Source organism: Scyliorhinus canicula, chromosome 10, assembly GCF_902713615.1.
Source record: "Scyliorhinus canicula chromosome 10, sScyCan1.1, whole genome shotgun sequence".
Classification (NCBI taxonomy): domain Eukaryota; kingdom Metazoa; phylum Chordata; class Chondrichthyes; order Carcharhiniformes; family Scyliorhinidae; genus Scyliorhinus; species Scyliorhinus canicula.
The window spans coordinates 116239400-116260948 of record NC_052155.1 but is presented as its reverse complement, the minus strand read 5'-3'; the positions used below and the strand labels follow the sequence as shown (position 1 = coordinate 116260948).

Below are 21549 nucleotides of genomic sequence, written 5' to 3'. Positions count from 1 at the left end.
TTTGACACTGACCACAATTGTATAGCTTGCCAGCATACATTGTGTACACAAACAAGTGAAGACAGCACTCAGCAGAGCGTATACTTCCACCACGCAATGTTAACTCAATGTTTTTGCAATTACGCAGCACTTCCTGAGGCTTTTCCCAGCTTTGCTTGATGCTCTGTGACTACAAAACTGAAGAAAGACATCATTTTACTCGGAGCATCCATCTCACTGAGGAAACTTCAAATCAATCCACATCCAGCAACCTGCTCTGAAAGCTCTGCTCATATTTTTACACTGTAACAAATTCTGCCACAGCAGCTGAAACAACCCACAACATTGTTAAACAAAGACAGCTTTTCCCCATCTCTCAATATTAATGGATCCTTTAATAAGATTCAGGATCCAGATCTGCATCTTCACCAAAACTAAGCACCTCCTCCTGGGGCTATACTCTATTTTTGTAGCAAGCTTCATTGAAATCTGTCCATCAGATTTTGAAATATATAGTATATAAACAGACTAACAAACAGGGACAACGACATTACCTCTCCCCACATTCAGTGATGGGAAGTAATAATAGCAACTGTCTCTACCACTCTTAGATGGGGAATATGAGAGAAAATTGCTGAGACAATATAACTTTATTTTCTGATAACATCTGCCTTCAGAATCACAGAGTAATACAGTGCAGAAGAGTCCCTTTGTCTCCATGACACATGAAAGACACCTGACCTGCCTCCCTAATCCCATTTGCCAGCACTTGGCCTATAGCCTTGAATGTTATGACGTGCCAAGTGCTCATCCAGGTACTTTTTCAAGGATGTGCGGCAGATTTTGATTTTTCCTTTTACTCTTGTGGCAGGTAACTAGAGAGAGCGGTCCTCCTCACATGAAGAGCTTTGTCACCCATGTTGCAGTTGGAGAGTTTACAGCAGATGGAGAAGGAAATAGTAAAAAACTTTCTAAAAAGCGAGCAGCAGTAACTGTCCTGCAGGAGCTGAAGAAACTTCCTCCCCTCCCAGTGATAGAAAAGCCTAAAACACATTATAAAAAGCGACCCAAATCTATACTGAAGGTAAGTGTATAATTTATAGTACTGCAGCAACTTATGCTTTTGTTGAATTATAGGACACATTTCCTTAAATTTAAGCAAGCATACCTTTGTTACTTTCTACATGTTTTTCTGTGTGGCTCAGGGTCTGAGGTGGATATTACAATATTGAAGGAAAGTAGTGATGGTCAGCATGATCTTCCTGTCAGTTTTCCCATTCTAAATTTACCTATCCACTAAGGGAAACTGCCTTTGCAAAGATGTGATGTTATAATTATGTTCTCCCACTTATGGTAGTTCTGGAGTGTAGCCTCTCTGTTTTATGCCTCTCAAATCCCGAGTCTTCACAACAGAGAAATGCTGATGCGCTTGTCAGTTCTGCCCTTCAATTTGCAGCATGTTTTCCTGCTTAATTACAAATTATGTAGAATAGCATATATAGGAATTACAACATGCACCCTTTTTTGAACAAGGGTGTAATGTTTGTTCCAATTCTTGAGGAGGTTTGGAAAATTATGGGCAGTACCTCTAGAATTAACACCCTTTCTTACCTCAGTATCGCATCAAGTCCTGTTGACGCAGCAACTTTTAAGTACAACAAGCCTTTTTAATAGGCCCTCTTTAACAATTTTTAGCCCAGTGTCAACAATTAGTCCAGTGTCTCATCAAGCTCCTCTAATGATATTGGCAGCATATATTTTCTTTGCAAAGGCATGCGCAACGGGCTGGATTCTCCGTAGCTCCGCGAAACGCGATCGGCCAGAGAATCGGCTCCGACGCCGAAATTGGGTTTGACTCTGGTTTCACACCGGCTTTCGATTCTCCAGACCCCTCAACCCACCAAAATCGCGGCGACCGCCACATGGCCCAAAGCATTGCATTATCTGCCCCGACGACCGATTCTCCAAGTGATTCTGCAGCCCGGATGGGCCGATTTCCCGACGGTGTGATTGTAACCAGGCCGCAGTCAGGGAGCCCCTGACATGACAGGGCGGTGCCACGCACCAAGCCCCATTACAGTGGCCATCTTGTTGGCCACCCACCCCGGATGCTGGGTGAACGATGGGTTAATGGCCGTATGGGTGGGTGCCATCTCCCCTCCCCGGCCAACCCACTCAACTGGCGACACCCACCTGGGGAACACCCAGGGCTACAACAACGGCAGCTCCCAGTGAGAGCAATGCCATAAAACGGTAGTCCTGGCAGCAGGGACGAGCTCCAGGAGTGGGGGCTCCGACAGGGTGGGGGTGGGGGTCATGCGTGGCTGGGGTGTGCGGTGCCAACCGGGACAACCATGTAGCCCATGGCACCTGGTTGTGCAGGGGTGTATGCACCATAATAACATGTTCTTCCCTCACCCCCTGCAGAGAATCATGTTTGGTAACCAACCAGCGATATTGGCCGCCGTGGTGGGGGCCGCTGCTCTGCATGCAGCCCTGTGGCAGCGCCAGCGGAGGCGGCGCAGAGAGGAGCGGAGGCTGCAGCAGAGGAGTGGGCTACAGAGGGGCAGGTGGCAGCCGCTCAAGTTGGAGGGCCGCCCACCTGACAAGCCGAGGAGGAGGAGGAACGGGGCAAGGAGAAGGAGGAGGTGGTGGTGGTGCCAAGGAGGCACCGGATGAGGCCCCGCGTGTACCGGCGCCGCATGTACTTTGAGGAACTCCCAGACCGGGCCTGCAAGAGGAGACTGTGGATGAGCCGGGAGTCTGTCGGACACATCTGCCACATGATGGCACACCTGGCACTGCTTGCGAATGGGGGAGGCCACCTGCTACCGGTGGCCATCAAGGTGACGGTCGCCCTAAACCTTTGTGCCACGGGGTCTTTCCAGTCGCCAAGTGGGGATCTGTCTGGCATCTCCCAGGCATCGGCGCACAGGTACATCCATGCCGTGACGGATACCCTGTATGCCCTGGCGGACTATTGCATCCAGTTCCCTGTGGACTGTGCCCACCAGGATGCCCGGGCAGCGGGGTTCACTGCCGTTGCCGGGATGCCCCGGGTCCAGGGAGTCATTGATGGGGTGCATGTCGCCCTACGGCCACCTGCCGATGACAGGCCAATGTTCATGAACAGGAAGGGCTTCCATTCCATGAACGTTCAGGTGGTCTGTGACCATCAGATGAGGATCCTGCACGTCTGCGCTCGATATCCAGGCAGTGTGCATGACTTGTTCATACTGGCATAAGCTCTGATCCCTGGCATGTTCGGTGGACAAACCAGCTGCGGGGCTGGTTGCTGGGCGACGAGTTACCTGTTGCAGTCGTGGCTGATGACGCCTATACGATGCCGAGAACCGCTACAATGATGCAACCAGAGGTGTGGTCGAGAGGTGCTTCGGGGTGCTGAAGATAAGCTCTGGAGGGGCCCTCCTGTACAAGGTCAGGAGGGTTGGCCTCATCATGGTGGTTTGCTGCGTCCTGCACAATATAGCCCAGCAGAGAGCGATGTTATGGAGGAGGATAAGGACCAAGAGCAGGCCTCGACGGACGAGGAGGCTGAGGGGGGAGGGGGACAATGGGCTGAACAAGGTGATGCTCGATCAATGACTCCAGAAGCGAGATTGGATGACAATGGAAGGCTTTATTGGACTAGATGTTTCCCCCAGCAGCGCAGGTACAGAATGCAGCTGCTAGGGAGACACAGGCTCTTATACTCCGCCTTACTGGGCGGAACCAGCAGGCAGGCTTCACCAATTATATTGCTGACTCAGGTACCTCCCACACCAGTGGTCTTACAGCATCAACCTGGGTACCGTAATACCTCTAATAGCATCTACCACACAAGGGGGCTGGCGATGCACGGGAGGCAGCACTACAATATCGGCAGGGCCAGCGAGCACGCAACGCTTTAGTCGACACACGTTTCACCAACTGGGGGGTGGGGTGATTGCTCGGCAGGGGCACGGACACCACAATACTACACCCCTTCACCAATGAACACCCTCACCTCCCACACCACCGAACCACCCGCATGTACACCCCTCTCTGTTATATATACCTGCGGCACAACGAGCTAGAGGCACTGGATTGACAGTGACAGTGGGTCTGGTACATGACAGCCCGCTCTGCGATGAGCTCCGTGGTCCACATCGTTAGACAATGTCTGACTCATGCCCGCAGGAGCACCTTCCACCTGGGTGATCCCTGCGTGCGAGCTGGCCAGTCCATCACATAGTCCTGTCGGGTAACTGGGGAGGAGGTACAGATTATGTTGGGGGGGGCGGGGGGGTTACACAGTGCACCCACTGGATCCTGGCCATCCACACACACATCCCCCCTCCCAGTGGCCAGCACTATCCGCCCCATCCCCACACCCATCAGACAGAGCACCGAGGCAGGTTTTAACGGTTTCAACAGGTGTTTATTGTGAAGTGGTATATACAGTTTGTGCCACCATGTTCTGCCCGCTGACACCCAGATGCACCAGGGACGAGTCCGAGGTGCTGCAGTGTTCTGGCACCTCCCCTACAGGAGTCACCGGCACGGGCCCCATCACCTCCTTCTCCCTCGGGGTGCTCGATGGCCCCAGGCTTCACCATGGGACATCCCCCGAGGCACCCTCGACACCGACACCTGATGCTGCCAGTCCTGGATGCCCGCTCTGGTATCTGGTCTGAACGTTAGTGACCATGGAGCACAGGGAGTGGGTCATCCCCCTCTGGGTCTGTGTGATGCTGGCCAGCACCTGGGAAATGCCGCCCATGCTCTGAGCCATGGCCTGCTGTGACTCAGCCATGCTGAGGAACACCGGTGCAATCTCCAGCTGGCTCTGGCACAAGGTTGTGAGTGGGCAGCCCTGTCCAGGGCCTCGGCCCCCACCTGCACAGAATGCCCCAGGTCTTGCATACTCTGACCCAGTTCCGACACCATTGCCCCCATTGCCTTCACCTGTGCAGTTTCGGCTTGGGTGGCATGCATGACCGTTACCACCCCCGGCTCCTGCAGGCAGTTGGACTCCTCCACCTGCGTCTGCAGGTGCTGGAAGCCGGACGTCATCTCGTCCTGTAGTCCCTGGGTCTCTGACTGCACCGGAACTGTGGGTGGGACTGGATATTCCAGGAGCCCGGGACCCATCTGGGCGGCAGCTGGTTCCTGGGGCCAGGCTGCCCTCCGACCGCCTGGCCCCTCGGTTGCTCCTACCTCCACCTGATGTACTGGAACGACCGTGTGGTGCGTACCAGTCAGTGACCCAGAAGCCTCCTCACTAAATTTCCCAACCAAGGTGATAGTCTCTGAGATGGTGCACAGTGTTGGAGATAGCAGTGCTGGAAAGTCAATGTCCTCATCTGATCCGAAGTCCGGGATCTCTTGGGTTGTGGTCCCCCATGTGTTTCCCCCTGCGTGTTTGTCCCCTATGTCTCTGTCCCCAGGATCGTGGTTTCCTGTCTCGTCTCAGGCAGAGGGCTGGTATACCCGCTGTTCTTCCCGTCGGTGCTTGGGTTCCTTGGGGGCACAAGACAGCATGTATGGTTAGACAGGCGGACAGGGGTGAGGTATGAGGTGGTGAGGGCTGTTGGTGTGTGGGTGAGGGGGGTTGGGGTGAGGGCGTTGGGGTGTGAGATGAGGGGGGTTAGTGTGTGGGGTGAGGGGGGGTTGGTGTGTTGGGTGAGGGGGTTGGGGTGTGAGGTGAGTGGGGGTTGGTATGTGGAGTGAGGGGGGTTGCTGTGTGGGGTGAGGGGGGTTGGCGTGTGAGGTGAGGGGGGTTGGGGTGAGGGGGTGCGGGGTGAGGGGGGTTGGTGTGTGGGTGAGGGGGTGTGGGGTGAGGGGGGTTGGTATGTTGGGTGAGGGGGTTGCTGTGTTGAGTGAGGGGGGTTGGTGGGTTCGGTGAGGGGGGTTGGGGTGTGAGGTGAGGGGGGTTGGGGTGAGGGGGTTGGTGTGGGGTAAGGGGGGTTGGTGTGTGTGATGAGGAGGGTTGGTGTGTGAGGTGAGGGGGGTTGGGGTGAGGAGGTTGGTGTGGGGTAAGGGGGGTTGGTGTGTGTGATGAGGAGGGTTGGTGTGTGAGGTGAGAGGGTGTGGGGTGAGGAGTGTTGGTGTGTGGGGTGGGGGTGGTTGGGGTGTGGGAGTTGGGGTGAGGGGGTTGGGGTGTGGGGTGAGGGGGGTTGGTGTGTTGAGCGAGGGGGGTTGGGGTATGGGGTGAGGGGGGTTGGGGTGTGAGGTGAGGAGGGTTGGGCTGAGGGGGTTGGGATGTGGGGTGAGGGGGGTTGGGGTGTGTGGTGAGGGGGGTTGGTGTGTTGGGCGAGGGGGGTTGGGGTATGGGGTGAGGGGGGTTGGGGTGTGGGGTGAGGAGGGTTGGGCTGAGGGGGTGAGGGGTGTTGGTGTGTGGGGTGGGGGTGGTTGGGGTGTGGGGGTTGGGGTGTGGGGTGAGGGGGTTGGGGTATGGGGTGAGGGGGGTTGGGGTGTGGGGTGAGGGGGTTGGGATGTGGGGTGAGGGGGGTTGGGGTGTGTGGTGAGGGGGGTTGGTGTGTTGGGTGAGGGGGGTTGGGGTGAGGGGGTTGGGTGTGGGGTGAGGGGGGTTGGGGTGTTGGTGTGTGGGGTGGGGGTGGTTGGGGTGTGGGGGTTGGGGTGTGGGGTGAGGGGGTTGGGGTATGGGGTGAGGGGGTGTGGGGTGAGGGGGTTGGGATGTGGGGTGAGGGGGGTTGGGGTGTGTGGTGAGGGGGGTTGGTGAGTTGGGTGAGGGGGGTTGGGGTGAGGGGGTTGGGTGTGGGGTGAGGGGGGTTGGGGTGTGGAGTGAGGAGGGTTGGTGTGTAGAGGTTGGTGTGTGGGGTGAGGAGGGTTGGGGTGAGGGGGGTTGGGGTGTGGGCACACGTGTCGTGAGGAGCCGCAACCTGGCAGGGGGTCTCACTTGGTGGCGCGCCTCCACATCGGCGACCTCCCTATCCTCCGGGCCGCTGACCATGTCTAGTGCCCTCTGCTCGGGTATGGTGAGGGACGCAAGTCTTCCGGTCCCCCTCCAGTCTTCACCCGCTCTCGGCGGCGGTTATTCATGGAGTTCTTCTCGGGGGGAGGAAGGGGAGCAAACACAAACAGCAACAGTGTTAGACGGTCCGACACATGAAGCCCAGGGATTGGGTCTCTGATGGCATTGCTGCATAGGGCACCCGGCCATTGCGGCTGACATGGGTGGGCACAGCCATGTGGATCAGGGTGGGGGTGGGAACATCCCCCGGGGAGGGCGGGGGGGGGGGGGGGGGGGGGGGGGGGAAGAGAGGGGGGGGGGGGCGGGTGGATGACATGTGTGTGGGGGGTAGGATGCTTGGTGCCACAGTGCTGGGTACTCACCCTGGTTGACCTGAGAAGGCCGTGCAGCTTCTTCCTGCATCGGTCTGCATTCCGAGCAGACTTGCTGATGGCGCTGTCGGCGCCTGCCACCTCTGCCCATGCACGGCGAATGATGGCGCCTGCTGCCCTCTGTCCCGGCCTGGGGTACAACACCAGTCTCCTCTCCTCCACGGCATCCAGGAGACTCTCGAGTTCGCCGCCGGGAAATCGCGGCGCTGCTCTCCTGCCAGCCATCTTGCCTGCGACGTTGTGTGTGGGGGGGGGAATTATTAAGTTCAGCCGCGCCGTCGTGTCAATAACGGAACCGGCAAATCGGTTCCCGAGGCCTTTCTATCTCATTAGTCCAGACTGCTCTGGCTTTTGGTTTTCCTACCTTTCCCCCTCTTTGAAACATTAGCTGTACCTGGCCTATCTTGGAAGGTCTAATGCAGGTAGGGAATATACAGTGAATGGTAGAACCCTGAAGAATATTGAAAGTGAGAGAGATCTAGGTGTACAAGTCCACAGGTCACTGAAAGGGGCAACAGAGGTGGAGAAGGTAGTCAAGAAGGCAAACAGCATGCTTGCCTTCATTGGCCGGGGCATTGAGTATAAGAATTGGCAAGTCATGTTGCAGCTGTATACAACCTTAGTTAGGCCACACTTGGAGTATAGTGTTCAATTCTGGTCGCCATACTACCAGAAGGATGTGGAGGCAGAAGAGATTTACCAGGATGTTGCCTGGTATGGAGGGCATTGGCTATGAGGAGCGGTTGAATAAAGTCGGTTTGTTCTCACTGGAACGACAGAGGTTGAGGGGCGACCTGATAGAGGTCTACAAAATTATGAGGGGCATAGACAAAGTGAATCGTCAGAGGCTTTTCCCCAGGGTAGAGGGGTCAATTACTAGGGGGCATAGGTTTAAGGTGCGAGGGGCAAGGTTCAGAGGAGATGTACGAGGTAAGTTTTTTACACAGAGGGTAGTGGGTGCCTGGAACTCGCTGCCAGAGGAGGTGGTGGAAGCAGGGACGATAGTGACCTTTCAGGGGCATCTTGACAAATACATGAACAGGATGGGAATAGAGGGATACGGACCCAGGAAGTGTAGAAGATTTTAGTTTAGACGGGCAGCATGGTCGGCACGGGCTTAGAGGGCCGAAGGGCCTGTTCCTGTGCTGTACTTTTCTTTGTTCTTTGTATCTCACCTTTAAAGGCAACCCGTTGCTTTGAAAAATCTGATCTTGAACTTAATATTTTCTTGCCCAGAGCTGTGTCTTTTTAAGCTGAAGTTGGAATCATGGGATACTAAGCAAGAATAAATAGTAATTATTAACATTATTCTCCCTAATCCATCAATTGTAGGGTCAATGTTATCAGCCAACGTGACACCCCGTCTGAAACTAGCTAGCCCAGTACAGACCAGAAATCAAACAAGGACCAATTAATGTTCTGACATAGTTATGGGATGATTTCAATTAAAAGCATTAGGAGACTTGCCTAAGCCACTCTTGAAATGAATTATGCATATCATTATTTTCTCCACCAACGAATGTACACTTAATTGTGTATCTTCCGTTTATGAGGTGTTTCTGTTACAGACGGGTCCAGAATATGGACAAGGTATGAACCCCATCAGTCGATTGGCCCAGATACAACAGGCAAAGAAGGAGAAAGAACCAGAATATCTTCTGTTATCTGAGAAAGGTCTGCCACGCCGCAGGGAGTTTGTAATGCAGGTATGTAGAAATAACAGTGCACATTTAATTTATTAATTTAGAATAGATTTATCATTAGATTTGTTAAAAATAAATTCTACAGCCACAATTATTTGGGGCAGCACAGTAGCACAGTGGTTAGCACAGTTGCTTCACAGCACCACGGTTCCAAGTTTGATTCCCGGCTTGGGTCACTGTCTGCGTGGAGTCTGCATGTTCTACTCGTGTTTGCGTGAGTTTCCTCCCGGCTCTCCGGTTTCCTCCCACAAGTCCCGAAAGACATGCTATTAGGTGAATTAGACATTCTGAATTATCCCGCAATGTAGCCGAACAAGCGACAGAATGTGGCGACTAGGGGCTTTTCACAGTAACTTAATTGTAGTGATAATGTATTGCAAATGTATTGCATCATGAAATCTATGGAAAAGGCAAAATAAGGATGGGAAACATTTTGCCACCCTTGCACAGATACCTTTTTGAAGGCCTGTAAGAATTCAAACACATGGTACGTTCTGGGGTTTTTTTCCCCCCCCCACAAGTTGATGACTGCAAAAAGAAGTATTTGCAGAGTCTAACCTAAATCTGTGTTTTTGTATTGATGTCGCTCTTCTTCCCCTCACCTGGCTCAAATAATATAAGCCATCTGAACAGAATCTATTCCTTTCCTTTCATTATTGTAAAGACCTCCGAAGTATACACCTTCGTATATTTCTTTAGTGAAAGATTCACCTGTCTTCTGAACCATATAGAAAAGCTTTTTAAAATATATTTTTAATATAATTCTGCTGTGTCATCCTCAACTTTCATATTTTTTTGATCTCTCTATGTGTCAGCCCCTTCTGATGCCCCTTTGGGGCAGCACGGTAGCATGGTGGTTAGCATAAATGCTTCACAGCTCCAGGGTCCCAGGTTCGATTCCCGGCTGGGTCACTGTCTGTGTGGAGTCTGCACGTCCTCCCCGTGTGTGCGTGGGTTTCCTCCGGGTGCTCCGGTTTCCTCCCACAGTCCAAAGATGTGCGGGTTAGGTGGATTGGCCATGCTAAATTGCCCGTAGTGTAAGGTTAATGGGGGGATTGTTGGGTTACGGGTATAGGGTGGATACGTGGGTTTGAGTAGGGTGATCGTTGCTCGGCACAACATCGAGGGCCGAAGGGCCTGTTCTGTGCTGTACTGTTCTATGTTCTTTATATCCCAACCAAATCTGAAACTTAATTTTAAAACAAGATACTGCGGATCCTGGAAAACTGAAATAAAAACATAAATTTCTGGAACAACTCATCATTTGTAGAGAGTGAAACAGAGTTAATGTTTTGAGTCTGTATGACATTTCTTCAGTGCTCAACAAAAAACTTAATTTGTTCATGAATTTACTTCCCTTCTGTGCTTTAAGCAGAAACTTCTTATTAAATATAGTAGGTATTACATAATTCATTTGATCCTTGCCTATTAATCATTGGTGAATCCCAATTCTGCTATCATTGGATGTTCACACAGGTACACTTAACAGCAGCAATCACTGGATAATTGTTAGAATTATGGATAACTTTCACTTTAAGATCAATAGTAGTGAACCTACCAAGGGTGCAGTTGAGATTGAATAACAGCATAAAATAGGAATCACACCTCAAATTTCAAGTTTACATAACTCAACTATTTGGATGAAATCAGTGATTATCTTGGACCAGAAAGCAGGAGCATGGATTCAGTAAATTCAGTGGATTCAGTAAATAATGAATGAGAGGCAAGCATATATCAAAGCGGAGCATTCATTGACACAATAATAATTGCTTTGACTCATATTAAATTAGCTCACTGTAGTTTAATTTTGAGATGTGAATAAACTTCAGAATGGTGAAATATTACCTCTCCTATGGGTAAGCTTTGGTAGTCTCAACCCTACTACCTCAGTGTATCAATCTGCTGCATGAAATAGTATCAAGTAGTGATCTCAGTTTGAAGAAATACCTTGGGCGCGATTCTCCGCTCCCCACGCTGGGGGGGGAGAATCGCAGGGCCGGGCGAATCATGACACGCCGCCCTGGCACCCCCCCGATTCTTCCCCCCCCCAAAATGCCGTGTTGTGTTTTGCGACACGCCGCTCGGAGAATTGCCGCTCAGCGTTTCTCACGGCGACCAGCGATTCTCCGGCCCGGATGGGCCGAGCGGCCTGACGAACCCGACCGGTTCACACCGGCGTCAACCACACCTGGTCGCTGCCGGCGTGAACATCGCCCGACCGGTAAGTGTGGGGCCTGTGGGGGACGGAGGGAGGATCGAGCACCGCGGGCGTGCTCATGAGGTGACTGGCCCGCGATCGGTGCCCACGTCACTTAGGCGCCGCCGGCCATGTCATTCTCGGTGCGCCGCTTTGACGCAAGCGTCAAGGCCCGGCGCCCGAGATTCGAGCACCGGCACTCCTAGCCCCCCGGGGGGGGGGGGGGGGGGGGGGGGGGGGGGGGCGAATAGGGGGCGAGGAGCGGCCTCCGACGCCGGAGTGAAACACTCCAGGTTTCACTCCGGCGTCGGCTGTTTCTCTCCGTTTCGAGAATCGCGCCCCTACTGTCTGAAGTGGAAAAAGTTAGTGCTACATGGTTCAGTAGAGAGGTTAACGGACCTGGTTGGTAATCCATCCATCCGTCCATCCATATATATCTATGTTTCCTGGTGTCAAAGATGATCGTTATTTGTGGATAACTGGGTGGAAGAGAGATACCAGTGTTAGTTATGGGTTTGCAGGTGGCTTATGAGCCCTATTTTAGCATTGTAGGTACTCCCACAGTTAGGACATCGGTTGTCAGCCCATAGACGTGGTGGCGGATTGGCAGCTTGAGTAACTGCCTTGTCTTTCGCTGGACTCTCTCAATGGCTGCTCTTGTTGATTTTGCTGATGATTAGCTATTTGGTCATGATTGGACATTTGCTTCCCATGTGTTATGAGCAAACCATCATGAAGGCTTTGATATTGTTTCTGTATTGTTTTCTTTGGTCCCCTTGTGTGCCACTTCCCTGGCTTAACTCTGAGTAGAGCACCTGCTGCGCAGTATTGAGTCAAGCTTTCTGAAGACGTGTACTATCTTTGTATTCGACATGTCTGTGACTTGGATGATGCTCATGTTTGTTCTTTTTGTTGTGGGGGTATCATAAGTTACATATCATTTTATAGTTTTTTGAAATACAAATCTGGTAATGGGACAATAGAAGTCTTACTCAGAACACAATCCTTCCCTGCCGGGAATGCATATCAGAAATTTGAATATGTGTCCCAACCCAAGATTTTCTCTGCATGTAAATGTGACAATGTGCCTGAGTATTTGATGGACTAGACAGCATCATAAGGATTATTCTTCAGATACCAGGCCGGATTCTCCGACCCCCAGCTGGGTCGGAGAATTGCCGGGGGTGGGGGTGCGATTCATACGACGCCACTCCGGCGCCGGTCCGCTGATTCTCCGGTGACTGGAGAATTGGCGGCACGGTCGGGGTTGGGGGCCGCACCCCCGGCGATTCTCCACGCGCGATGGGCCGAGTGGCTGCCGAGATAGGCTGAGTCCCGCCGGCGCCGTTCACCTGTGGTCCTACCCAGTGGGACCTCGCCGTTCATCCTGCGGGGGGGCGGCCTTGTGGGGGGGGGAGGGGGGATCCGACCCCGGGGGGGTCTCCACCGTGGCCTGGCCCGCGATCAAGGCCTACCGATCGGCAGGCCGGCTTCTCCTGGTGATGGTCTATTTTACTCCACGTCGGGCCCCTGTAGCTTTCCACCATGTTGCATCGGGGCCGGCGCGGAGAAGGCAACTAGCGTGCATGCACGAGTTTGCACCGGCCGTAACGCGCATGCGCGAATTCGTGCCAGCCGCAGACCCGCGGCGCCCATTTGACGCCGGTATCGGCAGCTGGAGCTGCGTGAGTCGCTCCAGTGCTGTGCTGGCCCCATGTGGGGATTCATCTGAGGAAGGAGCACTGCTCCGAAAGCTTGTGTTTGAAACAAACCTGTTGGGCCCCATGTGGGCGCAGGATTGCTGATCCTGGGGGCCTGTTGATGCCGTCGTAAAATGCGATGGCGTTTACAACGGCGTCAACACTTAGCCTCAGGATCAGAGTCTCCCGCCCACCATTACAGCAATTGCATTATGTCTTTAAGACACTTCAATGTCTCCCAGTGCATTCCATGATTATCTTAAACTCTACAATGGATCTTCCTATGTTGGATTGATACCAAATCCACCAAATATTATTTTTGCAATACACCTCTAAATTACACTGTCTTGTCTTACACTTATGATTTCACTGCTTAAGAAAGATTCCAACTGAAGAGCCAAAAATTCTGTGCAGTTCATCTCAATGAGATTATCAGAAAACATTTGCCCTGGTCTTTGATCCCACCTTTGCGATCCACATATATTTTCATAGAACCATAGAATCTCGACAGTGCAGAAGGAGGCCATTTAGCCCATCAAGTCTGCACCGATCCTCCGAAAGAGGATCACTCTTCGGCCCACTCCCCCACCCTAACCTCTTAATCCTACCTAACCTGCACATTTTTTGGACACTGAGGGCCAATTTAGCATGGCCAATCCACCCAACCTAAATAATTTTTTTATTTCCCACTTTCATAGAATTTACAGTGCAGAAGGAGTCTGCACCGGCCCTTGAAAAGAGCACCCCACTTAAGCCCACACCTCCACCCCTATCCCAGTAACCCCACCTAACCTTTTTTGGACACTAGGGGTAATTTAGCACGGTCAATCCACCTAAACTGCACATCTTTGGACTGTGGGAGGAAACCGGAGGACCCGGAGGAAACCCAGGCAGACATGGAGAGAACGTGCAGACTCCGCACAAACAGTGTCCCAGCGGGGAATCGAACCGGGACCCCTGCGCTGTGAAACAACTGTGCTAACCACTGTGCTGCCATGCTGCCCATGAACTTTACACATTTTTTTGACTGGCTGATTGGATAAATAAAGGGAATGTAATCAATGAAGTGAATTTGGACGGTTCTTGACAATACACCTCACAACAACAACTTACATTTATGGAGCCTCTTCAACTTAATAAAATGTCAATGATAAACCCTCCCCAAAGGGTACAAAGTACAGTTGAATCCCACCTGAGCAGCGCTGACAGTGCAAAACATGCCAGTTCCTGTTGGCGGCAGCACTTAGAATTGATTTGGGGGAATTGTGGCCTATATCTTTACTATTGCTGAGTCAGAAATCTGGGGCTGGATTCTCCGTTCCTGAGGCTAAGTGCCGATGCCAACAGAGGATCCATGATGATTCATGACGGGAAAATCGGCGCGCATCCCTCACTGGTACTGGTGAGGGGCTAGCACCGGCGCCACGTGAAACACCCGTGGATTGCGCTGAAAACGGCCGGAAAATCGCTGGGTCCCGGGCTGCGCATGCACAGGTCTGACAAGCTGCAGCCGCGCATGCTTACACCCCTCACACACACGCACTGGTCGTGCTGTAAAACGTGGCACCAACCGTGCTAGACCGCGTACCCGCCCACCCAGACCCCACAGCCCACCCCCTGGCCACCACCCACCACTTCCCCCAGCCCTAGCAGACACCTCCCGACCAGCGGCACGGATCCCAGCCAAGTGTGGCAGCACTGGACACTGTCTGCATGCCAGCACACCATGCTCACAACCGCTGGGACCTCATGTGGCCCGCGCCGTCGGGAACTCGGCCCAGCGGAGGCGGAGCATCGCGGATGGGCCGGTTGATGATGTGCCAATTGTGTTGCGACCGCATGCGGTGCGCGGCCCAATGACCCCGATTTGGAGGGGCGGAGCATGGCAAGCCGGCGTCACACCATTGCCTGCCCAGATTCCAGCGTCGGGAGCCATTCTCTGCCCAATCGCCATTCCCGATTTTGGCGTCGGGCTACAGAGAATTCCGCTTCCGGTACTTCCTTCCCAACAGTTTACTATCACCACATAAACTGCAGCAGTTCAAGAAGGCAGCTCACCACCTTCCCAGGGGCAATTCGATATGGGCAACATATGCTGGTTTAGCCAGCGAAGCCCACATCCCATGAAAGAATAAAACAAAAGGCTCAACTTAAAATGCTATTTGAAAACATTCCTATGAATTCTGTTAGGATGTTTTATTAAGTTAAAGAAAAAATAGTGGAATGGATTGAAAGGTGCATAAATGATACAAAGCATGGTCCCAGGATCTACCCGCGATGCCTCGAGAGATCTAACACTATCTCGTGAGGCATTGCGATATGAATCCTGCCCATTGTGGGCGGGATCACGTTTTGGTAAATCTGCATATTAAAGCGAGACAGCTAGTCTCATTGTAATATGCAGTTTTCTGAGGCACCTGAGGCGTTGGGATCTATCTACAAACAGGGACCAGATGGAACGGCGCTCGTGGGGGTCTCCCAGGAAATCAAGGTCCGCCATGTGCTTGTCCTCTGGGCAGGGTGGCATCCTGGCACTGCCGGTGCTATCTGGGCACTCAGTCAATTCCAGCCTGACAGCCTGCTGGTGCCACCTTGGTGCCAGCCTAGCACTGTCAAGGTGCCCAGGTGACACTGCCAGCTGGAAGGGGCACTTCCCTGAGGGGTTTGTTGGGGCTCCAGTGATCAGGGCAGCATTTAATGCCGTCCTAATCTCTCACTACACTGGAGAGGTCTGGTGAGGAGAGCTCCTCAGTGTAGAAAATGGGGCCTGGAAACATGGCTAAATGCACTTGTGGGGACTTTGTTCCCATTTTGTCAAATCGCGCCCAGTAAGTGTAAGTGATTTAAAAATGAAAGTAGAAGATTTTAACATGGGTATAAAGGAATAATACCAAAATTTGTTGGAGACATGAAAATGAGGAGAATGCAAATACTGCAGATGGACGTGGATAAATTAGAGAAGTAGACACATCTATAGCATGTGTAATTCAACATAAATAAGTTTGTAGCACATTTTTGAAAAAGGAAGAAAGAATGTAAGTAAACCCTAAGTTAAAGTAGAATGGCTTCATTTCCCACTCTCTCACAGCCGATTTCCTAATTTACAGTCGCTGGTTTAGGCCCCAAATGAGGTCAGCTCTGATGGTGACTGGTATGAACTTTGTTAATAAGTGTTCATGAGTCCAGTGCCATACAGAAGGCAGTGGAGACTTCAGCTTGCCATTAAAATTTTGACGCTCTGACTGCTTCTCCTCCAGTGAGGTGAAGGGTGGCCTAGAGTTGAGCATACAGCCATATGGAAAGCTGTGCAAAGACCAGGGGAGCTCCAGAGGCTGGAGGAAGTTATTGGAGGTGGATGAGGAGGACGCATGGGACTAAGGCAGCCTGGACTCAGAAGATGCCAGCTGGCTCAACAAGTGTACTGACAGAGTCTCAGCTTCATCGAGACGTCAAACAACAATGCCTACACAGATTGAGCATTTCCAGAGAGGTGGTAGGGGCTGAGTTATGTGGAATAATAGAACAGGAGTTGAGGCCATTGGGAAGTAGTGACCATCTCATGACTGTTGCTTTAAAGGGAACATTGATACTTGTTATGCCGACCAGGTTATACTCATTGATTTGTAGAAAATGCTTTTGAAGCAAAATGGAGAATGGACACTCTTCTTGAAACAAAATGGAGTTGTGACATCAGGTAACTTCAGTTCTGTCAATATATACAGAACTTGGCAACATATGGCGCAGTGGATAGCACTGGGACTGCGGCTCTGAGGACCCGGGTTCAAATCCCAGCCATGGGTCACTGCCCGTGTGGAGTTTGCACATTCTCCCCATGTCTGCGTGGGTTTCACAATCCAAAGATGCGCAGGTTAGGTGGATTAGCCACGCTAAATTTCCCCTGAATTGGAAAAAATAATAATTGGGTACTCTAAATTTAAAAAATATATATATACAAAACTCACAAGCCTGGAAGCTAGCCTGCTTGCCTGGCCAGGCATCGAAATGCAAATGACCCTTTGGGACATGTGTGCACCTGCACTGGTGGAGGGTGCACGGCAATGAGATGACAGTGTCCGCCGATGGCATTACATCCTGTGAACTTCAATGGAGAATCAATGGGTTCTTCAACTCGAGCATCCAGCCCCCACTTAGTGAGCAGCATTCAATGACAATGAAGCACCTTTCAGATACCTCATACCAGATAAGGCCTGGGGAATGTTGGACATAACAGAATCTTGAGGAACTCTCCATACCGTCTACGCCTGCCTCACTCCCAGTGACAGGCTGTCCTGCAATGTCCCATCTGATCTGCCTCGCCTCCTCCTTCCTTTACCATCTCCAACGCCTGGCCTCTAATTTCATGGAGCATCTTGCATTTAATGCAGGACTTCCGAGTGCCAACTGTTCAAGCTGCTCACCTTCCCAGACTGCAGCAAGTCATTATAACTCTTTCTGTATTAGATCCAGGTTCTGGCAATGGCTCCTTGACTACTCACTACTTCTGCCACCAGCTATGCCTTCTTGGTTATGACTGTTGACCTCTTCCGGAAAGACCTCTTCCGTCTTTTGGAAAGAGCACATGCCTCCTTTCTGAAGCTACTTCCACAGGAGCCGCAAGGGAGGCGTCTTCACCTCAGCAATCGACCTTCTCCCTCTTGCTACTGAGTTCTGAGTAGCAGCTGCCTGAAGGCTCCTTTTAAAATCGCAGCTGTGTGCAGTCTGCCGGCACTAAGACCTGCCTGCGATCATTAATCGGGTGGCTCCCTCACCAGCAGCTCCTCAATTGGTGACTGATGGTAAAATGCAAGGGGGGGGGTATTCTCCCTCGGCCTGAGAAATAGAAAGTTTAAACGTCCAATATTGCGCTGACTATGCAGCAGTACAAATTCACCAAGATAAATTGGTTCTGCTTCTGATGGTTGACAGTGACAGTTAAATTAACAAAGAACTGTATGCAGTTTTGGTCTCCTTACTTCAGGAAGCATGTAAATGCATTTGAGGTGGTTCAGAGGAGGTTTACTAGATTAATACCTGGAGTGAATGGATTATTTTATGAGGCTAGGTTGGATAAACTGGGCTTGTTTCCACTGGAGTTTAGAAGGTTGAGGGGTGACACAATTGAAGTGTATAAGATCCTGAATGGTATTGACAAGTTGGATGTGGAAAGGATGTTTCCTCTTGTGGGTGAGTCCAGAGCTAGGGCACACTGTTTTAAATTTAGGGGTCATCCTTTTAGGATAGAGATGAGGATTTTCTTTTTCTCAGACGGTTTTGCCACCTTGGAACTCTGCCTCAGAGGCGATGGCAGTGGAGGTCATTGAATATATTTAAAGTGGAGGTAGATAGATTCTTTTAGGCAAACATTATTGGGTATTTTGGGAATGTGGAATTCGAAAAAGAAACTGATCAGCGTGATGTTATTAAATGGCAGAGAAGGCTCAAGGGGCCAAATGGTCTACTTCTGCTCCTATTTCCTATGTTTGTGTTCATTACTGACCTGCATAGTCTGCCTTCTTTTGTGCCTGATTAAATGGTCAAAGCTCCTGTAAGACACAGAAAGAATATTCATTGTAATTTATCTAGGATTCTTTTGATCAGAAATATGCAGTCATACTGCAATCAGTTGTGCAAGTACCTGTAGTATTGTTCCTACATTGGCTAGCAGTGGGTGTCATTCAGTTGGTACTTGATAATATCAATTCCAATTTCCTTTAAGTCCCTTTGTATTGAACTTGGAATGCCTTTTTGCAAAGGTGAACGGGCTTCTTCATGCACTTGATCCCCCTCATTCATCAGTGCCTATAATTCATACGTTCTCCTCGACTGTCAAGAGTTACGGTTACACTGGGAATTAAAATTTAAATTATTCTAAGATGCTCTTATCTATAGATAAGGCTAGTTAACTTTTTATCTCACGAGGGGTGGCGCGGTAGTTAGCACAGCTGCCTCACGGCGCCGAGGACCCGGGTTCAATCCCAGCCCCGGGTCACTGTTCTTGTGGAGTTTGCACGTTCTCTTCGTGTCTGCGTGAGTCTCACTCCCACAACCCAAAGATGTGCAGGATAGGTGGATTGGCCACGCTAAATTGCCCCTTAAATAGAAAAAAAAGAATTGGGTACTCTAAATTTATAAAACAAAAAAAAATTTGTATCATGGTTTACAGAAAAGTAGGGAAAAATGCAGATTAGCTTGATTACATTAAATTTCATTGGTTATTCCATTTCTGTCGATGGTGTCTGAAATAGCAAATGTAGTCTATCGGGTTAACAGAAGGGATATGCAAATGTATGATATAGATGATGATCTATCACTGACATCAGTCAGTTATATGTTAGACTCTCATGAGAGAAGATTGGAACATTATGCCCAGAAATAACCTGTTTAGATGTATAACTAATATACAAATGTTTTGCAAGTATCAGAGTATGACAACGGTCTATCTGGTAACCAAAAACTATGTCTACAGCCCTCCGATAAGAAGGATCATCTCAGAACACTAATTCCCAATAATTACTAATTCTATAATCCTTCAGCCTATCAGAATAATGTTGAATGTTTAGCGCAAGGGAAGTTATGACTACGTATTATAATAATGACTTATCTGATAATGAAATAGCATTATGCTAAAGATAGCTGTTTTTGAATTTACTTATTCCTTTACATAATAATGAATGGCTTTTTAGATCAGAGGGAATAGACGTACCCCATGCTAAATGGACAAACAGGGACCAGAAAACTGTAGTTTACTGACCTTGCTGAGTTCCTGCTCATAATCCACACCATGACATGTTCCCTTTTGGTTTCCTGTTTATGTTCGTTCACTAATTGTACATTCTTGTGCTAATGAGGACACCAAGATGCAGCCTTCCAATTTCCGTTTTCTTTTTAAGTGAAAATCCCATCGAACATTAAATTCCACATTGAAAATGGGAGCTAAAGGACGACAATAAAATTGCATGTGGTGAAAGAAGCTCTTACAAGGTAGACAGGCAGTTTTTTTGAACAGTAATTTTTCTGTAAGCCTGGGATTTTCATGTTTCATGATGACAAACATCCAAAAAAACATACCGAGGAGTTCAGGCATCAGAACTGGATTGTCCACGTATGTCATCAACACTATCTGTGGACCCTGGCATATTTTCTAGCCAGTAAAGAAACTGCCTTTGATGCTCTGGAGTAAAATGGATGCAGTTGCAAAGCTGCGCTGGGGCTGTTCCTCTTTCCTTCAACTATTATATTTGATAATGTATTCCATTTGTATGCTACCATCGGGATCAGCTGCAGCGTTAGCCAACTGGCTACTTGAAGGCTTATCAAACAAAGTGACTGGTACATTATTTAATGTGCTCAGCATTTTCATTATCATCCCTGTAAATAACAATAGCAACTTAACACCGCTTCCCAATTATTACACTGCAGCATTTCACAAAGTGCAGTTGGCCATTGATGAGATAATGTGGCCATCTTGCACCTTTGTGGCAATGCTTCAGGTATCTGGTACGTTGGGTTTGGAAATGATATGGAGATGAATGTGCAACAACAGTTAGAAATCCAAGTTGCAACCTACGTTGTACCATGCTGCTATATGGCTATGTTAGGTAAGCATTTGGAAGGTTACAAAATTACATAATAGCTTCAGAGAGATGAACTGTAAACAATTAATAGATTCTGATACTTTGTTACTTGAACGCTTAGGACAGAAGAGGCTTGAGAATCTGGAAAGCAACGATCCATTTTTCTACCACATTGCAGCCAAGTACTCAGGTATTGCTAAGACCAGTTACCTGATCAACTTCCTTGTGCGGCTAATGGTTGTTTTAATGAGGGTATCCATTTATACGAATCGGAACAATTCCTCCCTTTCCTCTGTGCACGCATCAGCATGAGGGCAATCTGTAAGTGAGTCCATGGAGTCCCTTTTAGACTTACACACATCCCTGTTCACTTTTACTTCCAATGCCTAGTTTTTCTCAGGTTGCAGTGTGGTGGCGGAAAATAGAAAAGAAAATGACATTCTGCTGCTACAACCCTTTAAACTGCTGAACAGGAGAACATTCAGAAAGTTGAGTCTGAGTGTAATAATGGCATTGATACTGCTAATATATGAAATGAAATGAAAATCGCTTATTGTCACAAGTAGGCTTCAATGAAGTTACTGTGAAAAGCCCCTAGTCGCCACATTCCGGCACCTGTTCGGGGAGGCTGGTACGGGAATTGAACTGTGCTGCTGGCCTGCCTGGGTCTGCTTTAAAAGCCAGCAATTTAGCCCAGTGTGCTAAAGAAATACAATCTGTAGTTCATTCTTCATGGGACATATTTTGTGCACTACACTAATGTTCCTTTCAAAGTTATATATTTAGGAATTCCCAAGTTTATGAGATACACATTATTATTGTCTAAGCTTTAAATTCATTACCAAATACTTGCCAGGATGGATGCAGCTCCAGCAAAACTCAAGAAGCTAGTCACCCTCCAAACCAAAGCAGCCCATTGGATCAGTACACCTTCCACCACCTTAAATATTCACTCCTACCACCATCAAATTGTTTGCAGTGTGTATCATCTACAAGATGCAGTGCAGTAAGTTGCCAAGGCTTCTTTGATACCACCTCCCAAACCCATG

General features: G+C 49.9%; 1 protein-coding gene across 9 annotated transcripts in view; it reads left to right on the top strand.

Moving 5' to 3' along the window:
* stau2 (staufen double-stranded RNA binding protein 2) overlaps positions 1-21549 on the top strand; it is a 459368-nt gene that overhangs the window by 209708 nt on the left and 228111 nt on the right. For 7 of the 9 annotated variants that reach the window (XM_038809617.1, XM_038809616.1, XM_038809613.1 and 4 more), the window contains 3 exons: positions 851-1063; positions 8895-9032; positions 20622-20690. In XM_038809617.1, coding sequence (XP_038665545.1) covers positions 851-1063; positions 8895-9032; positions 20622-20690 — 420 coding nt within the window. The remainder of the gene's footprint in view (positions 1-850; positions 1064-8894; positions 9033-20621; positions 20691-21549) is intronic. The other 2 variants (XM_038809615.1, XM_038809614.1) reach the window with 1 other exon arrangement.